The 10,826-nt window shown below is 36.2% G+C and overlaps 2 protein-coding genes across 2 annotated transcripts; both read left to right on the top strand.

Moving 5' to 3' along the window:
* The first annotated feature begins 3,590 nt into the window (after positions 1 to 3,590).
* On the top strand, positions 3,591 to 4,199 carry LOC145986917 (protein CFDP2-like). The gene has a single exon (XM_083121384.1). The coding sequence runs from the start codon at positions 3,591 to 3,593 to the stop codon at positions 4,197 to 4,199; it is 609 nt and encodes a 202-aa protein (XP_082977510.1).
* Positions 4,200 to 9,861: 5,662 nt separating this feature from the next.
* Positions 9,862 to 10,290, top strand: LOC145986916 (protein GVQW3-like). Its single transcript, XM_083121383.1, has one exon. The coding sequence runs from the start codon at positions 9,862 to 9,864 to the stop codon at positions 10,288 to 10,290; it is 429 nt and encodes a 142-aa protein (XP_082977509.1).
* The last annotated feature ends 536 nt before the right edge of the window (positions 10,291 to 10,826 follow it).

Raw genomic sequence — 10,826 nt, 5'->3', positions numbered from 1 at the left:
TCTGTATATGATAATAATATATTTGTTCTGTGATCCATTATTCTTGCTTCTTTAGCATTTTTATCTGCCACTTCATTACAATGGAATATTGATTGTGCTGGTATATATGCAAAATGAATTGTTCTCCCCTCTGTAGTTAACTTATCATATAATCTTATTATGTAAAGCACCAATGCTGATATCTTATATAACTTTTTATATGACGATTGTACACTGTATAAAACACTTTTAGCATCTGTTAATATTATATGGTATGCCCAATTGAAAAGGAGACTACGGTTATATCTAAAGAATATCATAATACAGAATATTTGCATTACATAATATGTGATATCGGGGCTGTACGGAGGATGTGTGAGGACTTCCCATTGAAATGTTCTCAGCAGATCGAGGGTCCTCTTGGCCGTATGTGGCCTAGCGTTGTCCTGGAGCAGCATTATCCCCTTCGAGAGCTTACCTCTGCGCTTGTTTCTCATGGTATGTTCACTGTTTCACCCCGTTCCAGCCCAGCCAGTTGATGAGTAGAGGACCTTCATTCCAAATTGGATTACAGCTCTCTGCGCTGATCTGGAGGAATTCATAATGCACCCGTCCATGCAAAACAACTCTCGCCAACTGAGGAAATGGCAGGTTAAGCCTTTCGCTACACCTGCAAACTGGGACAGACACCGCACCATCTCTCGGCAAACATATTTACCTTCTTCGATTAGATACAATGCCGCTACAGCAAAGGTCTCCTTTTCATTTGGGCATACCTAATAGTATCCTTTTTTCTGGAATGTTATTAATGTACTTCAATGCACGATATATTCCATATGCTTCTGCCGAGAAAATAGAACACTCTCCAGGTAGTCTAAACTTTTTAATATTTGCATTAGAAGAGTCAATAAAAGCACTTCCTACTTCTTCTTTATTTTTTGATGCATCTGTGTATATGAATCTATAATTCTCCCAATTTTGTAAATATGATTGAATATTTGTATAACTTATTAATGAAACGTTTCTTACTGGTATTTGGTCATATGAAATTTCATAAATTGGATGTTTGCTATGCGTTAGTATTGTTGAAAATAAATCTTGAAATTCTATTTTACATTGTAGGAAAGTTGAATATTGTCCCTTTATTTTGTTCTCTTGATATAAAATCTATTGGTCTTGCGTAAGTTTATTTACTGGGTGTTCTTGTGTTTCCCAGCACTTGAAAACAAATTTATTTGTAATCCATCTGCATCTATACTTAAAAGGTTTCTCTATGGATTCTAAATAAACTCCTACATTGGGAGCTGAATTCATGAGTGCCAATGATCTCCTCAAGACTTTCCTTTCTAAACTATCTATCTTGCATAGAATTCTTTCTGTAGCATTTCCATATATGCTGCATCCATATTCTAACTTAGGCCTAAAAAATTTTTGTAAAATAACAGCATTGTTCTTGGGTGAGCACCCCAATTAGTATTTGCTAAAATCTTTAGCATGCTGAAAATGTTTTCACCTTTAGCTTGTAAATACCTTATATGATCCATCCACGTCAATTTTCTATCATATTAATTCCTAAATATTTTATTTTATTTTGAAATGGAATACCAGCAATTTGTGTAAGCGTATTTGGAAATTTATGTTCACTTTTGTTATTAAAACACACAGCTGCTGACTTGTTCTGTGATATGATAAAGTTCATTCTCTCCAGCCAAAATTTCACTTCATAAAAATTATTTTCTATTTTCTGAATACCTTCATATGGATTACAAAATGATCCTAATTACACAAATCGTCTGCATACTGAATTATTTTTATTGTAGAATTAAAAAGGTAAAGTGCTCCCCTGTGCATAGCACCATGCCATGAAGGCGTATAGGGGTGTGGGGGTAATTATGAAATTGAAATATTCGTTCCTCTCATATATATATATGAAATAATAATGGACTGAGTGGGCTTCCCTGAGGTAATCCTTGTAAAGTGGTATGGGGCCCACTAAGTGTATCCTGAAACCAAAACAATATCTTCCTATTTATCATCAAATTCCATATTATCTTCATAATTAGGTATTTTCGGAGTATTTGTCTGATTTAACATATCAATTAATATATGAGGATCAACGCTATCATATGCACCTTGTATATCTATAAAGTGAACAAAAGTATATTGTTTCTTATACATTGCATTTTGAACATGCAAAGTTAATGTTGCTAATGCTTCAATACAACACTTGTTTATCCTAAAACCAAACTGATATGGATGAAAATATTGTGTTTTCTCCAAATACCACTCTAATCTGTTTAGTAATAATCTTTCAAATATCTTTTCAATTGTAGGAGCCAACGTAATAGGTCGATATGATTCAGCTTCTTTTGGATCTTTATTTGGTTTAAGTATAGGTAGTATCACATGTGTTTTCCAGTTTTGTGGTACATTTCCACTTCTCAGAATATTATTATAAATATTTGCAAGTACATTTAATGCATTATCTGATTGATGTCCTATCATTTCATATGTTATTCCATCGTATCCTGGGGCAATTGATTTTATATTATTTAGGGTTTCTCTTAATTCTTGCAATGTTATTTCCAAATAAAATTCATCACTGGAATTTATATTATTTATAATCTCGGGTTTTTTATTTCTTACATAACAAGGTGTAAACTTGCTTTCAAAATTTTCTTGCCAAATTGTTGTTATAGATGAAACTCTAGTTTTATGTCCTTTCCTACGATAATTTATTTTTTTCCAAATTGTGTTTGTTTTAACAGATGGTGATAATGATTCACATAATTCTTCCCATGCTTGCCTTTTTGCTTTATTAAATATACGTTTTCCCAGGTAGAGCCTCAGCTACTGGGCGGGTCGCAGGTGGCGGATAGCGAACGGCCATCAGATATGGTGGTTAGCTGCGAATAAGGAAATAACAAATAAGCAGTCCCGGACCGAGGCGGTAGTGCTGTTGAGGTCTGGTGAGGAAGGATTATTGCAAGATCATCCTCATAAAATCCCAGAAAAGCCCTATAACAGCACTACAACTTGGCGAGAAAGTGCCGCCATTAAATAAACACTGCCCCTGCTGCCTTGCAGGGAGGAGAGGGATCTCCAAAGGCTAGGGGAAGGTCACCCCAACAGAAAACCAAAGGGTGGAAGGAACTCTTAGGCACAGAGAAGCCGATCCTTCTAAGGGGAGTAAACCCCTATCAGAAAATCCCAGGTCCTCCAAGGAAGTGGAGGTTGGAGCATAGAGCCCACAAAAGAAAAGGGGAGAAACATCCAAACCCCATTGCTGGCATAGCAGCAATAAGAAGGCAGCCCCTTCACTATGCTAGGAAGCTGCAGGCCAATCACCTACACTTCTTAAATAAAGACGATTAAAAGAAAAGACAGAGAGTTGGCCGGACGGATCTACAGGAAAGACAATTGGCGAGGACTAAGGTATACGACTTTTGGAACTTGGAACATCAGAGGCCTTAATGGAAAAGAAGTTGAAATAGTAAAAGAAATGAAGAACACCAAAGTAAAATATTTAGCCCTAACTGAAACCAAGAAAAAAGGAAATGGAGAAATTGAGTTAGATGACGGATGTACTGATATATAGTGGAGTACCGAGAATGGAAAGAGCTAGAGGAGGGGTGGCACTTCTGATCCACGAAGAAAAGAAAAACAATATAATAGATTGGGAATTCATAAGTGAGAGAATAATGATTGTTAACATTAAAGAAGAAGAAGAAAATATAGCAATGATAATAGTTTATGGTGCAAATGAAGTAGAGAATAAAAATATGTTCTATGATTCACTACAGAAAATTATAGATGAAAGAAAGGAAGAAGTACTGATAGTAGGAGATCTAAATGGAAGAGTAGGAAACAATATGGAAAAATGGAGACAGGTAATAGGACAACATGGAGAAGAGACATTAAATGATAATGGTACACGAATCTTAGAATTATGTGTAACAAATGACATGGTAGTGGTAAATACTAAATTCCCACATAAAGAAATCCATAAATACACTAGGAAAGAACCAACAAGAAGGGAAAAATCTATAATTGACTATTTCATAGTAGAGAGAAATATGATGAGAAAGATAAGAGATGCCAGAGTCAAAAGAGGGGTGGAAATTGGGAGCGACCATAAACTATTAATAATGGAAAGAGTAGTACAAAGAAGTAGAGTGCTAAAAACTAAAGGGAAAAGAAGACAGGACAAAACAAAATAAGAATAAAGGCATACAAATTAAAAAAGAAAAGTTAAAGAAAAATATCAGCAACTAATAGAAGCAAAGATACAAGAGAAACATGAAAAGGAAGAAAGAGATGTAGATAAGTTGTGGGATGAATTTAAGAAGATTTTGCTACAGTCTGCAGAGGAAAGCTGCGGGACAACATACATTGGAAACAAAATGAAAAGAACGGCATGGTGGACAGATGAGCTGAAAGAAGAAGTCACGCACAAGAAAATACTGTTGAAAAAGTACCTATCAGTTAATGATTTAGAAAGATTCGAAGAGTATAGGAGGCAAAGGGATATAGTTAAAAAGAAAGTGTTAGAGGCTAAAAAGAACTTGTGGAGAAAATTTGGGGAAAGTATGGAAGAGAACAGCCGAGAAAATCAAAAACTATTGTGCAAAGTTTTAAAGACCATGAGAAAAGATAAGGAAAGCCCATTAAAATACATAAAAGGAAAAGATGGTAAACTAAGAACAAAACCAGAAGAAATCATGCAAAGATGGAAGGAATACTTGGAAGAATTGCTGAAGGATGAAACACAAACTAACAAGACGGAGGTTGAAACAGGAAACGAAAGAACAGAAGATACAGAAATGGAGGATGAAGAAGAGGAAATAAACGATATCAAAGTAGAAGAATTAAAAGCAGCATTAAAGAAAATGAAGTTAGGTAAGGCTAGTGGACATGATGGTTTAACACCAGAAATGCTTAAATACATGGGAAAAGCTGGAGAGCAACTGTTTTTGAACCTACTGAATGTTATATGGGAAAAGAAAAATGTACCGAAGGAATGGGAGATATCAGTAATAATCCCAATCTTCAAGAAAGGGGATAATAGAGAATGCAGAAACCATCAGGGAATCTCATTGCTCAGTGTGCCAGGGAAGATATATTCAAGAATCCTGGAGAATAGACTCAGAAAATATGTCGAAGAGCAATTAGAAGAAAGTCAAGCAGGCTTTAGACCAGCAAGAAGTGTACAAGACCATATTTTCACCCTCAAACAAATAACAGACAAGACAATAGAATACAATAAAAAGGCACATGTATGTTTTGTAGATCTACAAAAGGCTTTTGAGAGAGTTCCTTGGAATGAGATATGGAAATCTTTAGAGAAGAAAGGAGTGGATAAAAACCTAATAAAAGCAATCCAAAGTTGGTACAAAGGATGCAGATGCTACGTGAGGACGAGAAAGCACCAGTCAGAGGAATTTGAAATAACAACAGGAGTTAAACAGGGAGATATACTATCACCATATCTATTTATAATCTTATTAGATGAAGTAATAAAGGAATGCCATATAAAAATGAAACAATTTCATGTAGGATACTGGAATATGAAATCAATTAAACTAACGGAGCTCATATACGCTGATGATATTATACTAATAGCTAATACACAGGCTAGTTTACAATATAACCTAAATATTCTTAATGAAGAATTAAAGAAAAAGAACATGGAAATAAATACAGAGAAAACTAAAACAATGATAATTAGCAGAGAAAAGACAAACCATAAGATAAAACTGAATAACAAACCTTTAGAACAAGTGACAAATTTCAAGTATCTTGGAGTAATTATAAACAGTCAAGGAAAAGAAGGGGAAGAAATAAGAGATAGAATCATGAAGACAGGAAAGCTATATCAAATGATAAACCGAGGATTTATAGGCAAAAAAGAAATATCTACCCAAACAAATTTCACTGTATATAAAACAATTTATATACCAACTTACATATAGTAGTGAAAATTGGACAATGACTGGAAAACACCTGCAAAGTGTACAAACAATGGAAATGAGGTACCTTCGAAGAATAAGTGGGGAAACCAGGAAAGATCGGATAAGGAATCAAACCATTCGGCAATCTTTAATTGCTTAGCCACTACAAGAAACAGTTGAACGTAATCAACTCAGATGGTTTGGCCATTTGAGCAGAATGAGTGAGACGAGACTGCCAAAGCAGATATGGGAAGCACGTCCACAAGGAACAAGACCAAAAGGAAGACCAAGAAAGACATGGAATATGAGTGTCAAAGAGATTTTGGAGAAACGAAGCATAAGATGGAAAGAGGCACAGGAAAAGGCGTTGGACAGAAACGTCTGGAGAACTCTCTGTAACCCCTCGACACTGGCAGGTAGAAGAGGACGCGACTAAGTAAGTAAGTAAGTAAGTAAGTAAATAAATATATGTTTTGCTTTAGCTATTACTTGTTTTAAATTTATCCAATTATTTGGCAAAGATTGTTCAGCAAATATTTCAGACAATCGTATTCTTTCTTCTTTTGCATCTTGACACTCATCATTCCACCAACTTATAGTAGGAAAGTTGTTTATATTATTAATTTTCTTCCGTTTAGCTACAATATCCATTGCATACGTTATTAATTGTAAATAACATTGACACGTTATATTTTGTTCCTGTTTAATATCTTCCATTGAGATATAAGAGTCCAAAATTACAGAATATAATTCCCAATCGATGCTTTTAACATGCCACCTTCTAATTGGTAATGAATATATTTTAGGTACTGAGTGTGCATCATTTAACAGTGTAATGAAAATTGGCAAATGATCACTACCCCTATTCACAAAATCTACTTCCCAAATCTTCTCATTCATATAACTCTTTTTGATGGGAGGAAATTCCAATCCATTTCTTCGAACAGTTTCATGTTGAAATTGATCCCTAAATAATTGAATTTTTTGTTCACATGATATATTTCTTGAATTATTTCCCGTCACCATACCTTTTGCTTCATAATATGAGATGTTTTTCTCGGCCATAATAATTTGGATTTGCTTTTCATCCTGATATTTTGAGCACATTTTGCTGCAAACGTTATGATCTTCTTTGCAATTTATACATTTTTCACTCATTTTGCAGTTTCCTTCGTGATAATCTTGACCACATTTATAACACAATTTTTTACCCTTGCACTGTTGACCTGTGTGGGCAAATCTGAAACGTCTATTACATTGCAACACTGGTTTCACACGTGGCACTACCTCAACTGTATGTTTTCCAACTGCTATGTATTGTGGTAAAACTGTCCCCTTAAAAGTCACACATTAGACTTGAGTAGGTTCAAGCTTAAATGACCCATCATTCCACCATATTTTCTTCATTCTTTCCATCTTAGTCACTAGCACTGGGCTTTCTATACTGAATTTCAAACTCTGTGGGTATTCCAAACACAAGGCCTTCCTTCTCCACTAAAGGTTTAGGAATCTGGCGTTTACTCCTAACTTGTCTAATAACACTTTATTTTTCACAAAGCTATTAGCTTCTTGTGACGTGTTGAATAATGCTCGAACTCTATTTCCTCCACTTTAATCTACTTACTTTATTTTCACATTATTATCCATCAACATATATCCAACTTTAACTAGATGCAAATTTCCTAACTGTTGGTTTCTACTTTCTATTATCACTAAATAGGGTTTGTTGGTATATTTTGTCTTCATGATTGGAAGTGTGTTCCATCCTAGAACTTTTGTTACCCATTTCATTTTGTGTTGTATTGTTCTTTCTTTTATTTGGCCCATTTACTTTGTGTGAAGTGTCCATAACATCATTTCCATCATGTTTTGAATCAGATATTATATCAATATTATCACTGGTTATAGTATTATTGCATATCGCACTATGTCTGTCCTCAACAATTCCCTTTTGATCCATTATGATAAATAAACGAGACAGTTAAAGCACACCTCTATACAATCCAAAGGGATATTGAACATTTTAAATTGTAATTTATTTGATTATTATCAATCAACTTTTGTCCTTTTCTTTCACAATAGATAATAATCTAAACACTACTTAGTCTTACTACACAAGTCCTTCAATTAAATTCAAACACCACTCGATTCCACCCCAACATACTCCACATTGAGAAATTACGATTTGTACGAGTAAATAAACCCTCAGAGTAAAAAAAAAGGTAAAGTGCTCCCCTGTGCTTAGCACCATGCCATGAAGGCGTATAGGGGGTGTGGGGGGTAATGCCCCACACTCTCTTGATCCGGTCGTGAGTGGAGGTGATGTGATCAGCATCACGCCCCTGACCACCTTTACCCCCCAGGTACCGATGGCATTCGATGCTGGGTGGGCGCCAGGGCTGCTTCCGTTACAAAAGTTCCTGGATTTGAACCGGCCGGGGATCGAACCCGGGACCTTTAGCATGGTAGTCACACACGTTACCGACTGAGCCACACCCTCAGAGTAGCTATTGAAATTTCTCGCTTTTATAGCAGCAGCTTGTTGATTTGGTTACTAAGTAGCTTTCGACTGTCTGAGGTTGTCAGGCGATAATTTAGATTTCTGCCTTTTCATTATTTGTAAGTAATACATCACTATTATTCTTTAATTTTTAGCATTCTTCTGAGATCATAATTTCCTTTAATATTAGCAGTGTTAATTATTTAACAAAATATAATTTATATGCATTTCTAATGAAGTCCATAAAATGTCCAGAAGGGAAGGAGGCCGTTGTATAGGAGCATCCTGAATCCTTGTAAACTATAAGGTGGCGTTCCTATAGATGAGTCCCCACTTGCCGATGACAGGAAAGTCATGCTTGTAGAGAGGTACCCGTCCTGCTTGCGTCAAGATACCGACACATTGGAACAATAGACTTCCCTTCCTCTGTCTACTCCTTCCGCAATCATATTTTCATTTTATTATGATTCTCTCTTGTTTTCGGATGTAAATACAGCCCTGCTGAAACACCTGCTAAAAAAAGACAATATCTATCTATCTATCTCGGCTTCAACACCAAGAATCACAGTGCCTATACCATCTTGAACAATAGTTTATGACATGATATTGGTAGAAGGCTGTGGTCACAAACAAGAAATTCAACTATGTTCCTGAAGAAAATTTCTTTTCACATCCTTCCAGGTAAGACTTGCAAACTTGGTTTCCTTCCTTCTATACTACTTCAGATTATTGCAATGAGGAGCTGTATTGCTAATGTATGTTTCATTTCTATCTTTCTTCTATTGTAATGTGATCATGTTTACACAAGAAAGAATGTAAAAGATTCAATAATATTATATAAATGTTTTGGAAAAATGAGGCCTGGTGCAGAGGCTGAGGCACAGCCACCCCCTTAATGGCAGCCCTGACTAAGGAGTGTGTTGTTTTATTATGCTCTGGATAATGTAGATGGCAACATTGTCAGGTCATCTGCAAGGACATAGTTAGGCTGCAAATGGTAAATTGCACTTGAGCATTGCACATTATTTCTATACGTTTTGAAGTAAATTAAACTAATGTATTTTGTAATACATAAGGACATTATACCATTTACAGTTTCCTCTTAAGTGTTTTCAATATGAATGTTGGTGAAACTATTCATTACCCACCATATCTTCTCTAGCATAGGTAATTATTTTCTTACATCACCAGAAATCGTAACGGTCCATGGAATTTTCAGTTTCAATTTCCATTATTTTACGGTCCATTTTATTTTTTTTCTGAAAAGGCATTTTATGAGAGACAGTAATTTCATGTGTTTTGTATACCCACAGGTATATGTGATGTTTTAGTAATGAGGCATCTGCGCATGCGCAAGTGTGTCCAGGTAGCACGTGTCCGTTAATAATCACCTTCAATTTCTTCCCCCCAGGTGTAACACTGTGCTGAACAATGGACGTGTCCAAGGAAGAACAGCGGGGTGTCATTCGGTTTCTTCATGCCGAAGGAGTACATCCAGCGGACATTCATAGAAGAATGAAAGTTGTGTATGAAAAATGTGTATCGGACAAAACAGTGAGAAAATGGTGTAGGCATTTTCGTGGTGGACGAAACACACTGAAGGACGATGCTCGGCCGGGACAGTTGAAAAATCGCATTCCTGATTGGACAGTGGCTGCTATTGACAACCTTATTCAAGAAGACAGCCTGGCAGCCATTAGCGAACAAGTGAACATGTCATTGGGTAGTGTGCATGACATTGTGAGGCACAGACTGGGTTACAGGAAAGTGTGCGCACAATGGGTGCTAAAGTGTTTGCCAGAGAACAAAAATGTGCAGAATGGGAATGTCATTGGCTCATTTGATGCGATACAGGAATGAACGTGAGTACTTTATCAGCAAAATCATTGCTGGAGATGAATTCATCTGCCCATATTACCAGCCAGAATCAAGGATGGAGACAGGATGGAATGGAAGCATACAGGATCACCAAAACCAAAGAAAAGCAAGTTACAACCTAAAGTTGGCAAACTTATGATGACCGTATTTTTCAATGACCAAGGGCCACTGCTAGTGGAGTTCCTTCCGGAGGGACACACAATTAACACAAACACGTACTGTGAAACACTGCATCGTCTACGGACATCAATCAAGAATAAGCATAGAGGAAAACTCTGCAAAGGCATCATCATTTTACTTCAGGACAATGCTTGTCCCCATACAGCCAGACAGAGACAGGATCTGTTGCAATCATTCCATTGGGAAGTGCTAGATTACCCTGCATACAGTTCTGACTTGAGTCCAATGTGAAAGAGTCCATGTGATTTTCACATTTTTGGACCTATGAACAAGCACCTCAGAGGACGACGTTTTGCTTCGAGTCCTGAGCTGCAGGAAGTTGTCAGGGAATGGTTTCA

Source organism: Lepisma saccharinum, chromosome 4, assembly GCF_977018435.1.
Source record: "Lepisma saccharinum chromosome 4, izLepSacc3.1, whole genome shotgun sequence".
Lineage (NCBI taxonomy): Eukaryota > Metazoa > Arthropoda > Insecta > Zygentoma > Lepismatidae > Lepisma > Lepisma saccharinum.
Note: the sequence above shows the minus strand (reverse complement) of the source record. Positions and strands in the feature narration are given on the sequence as shown.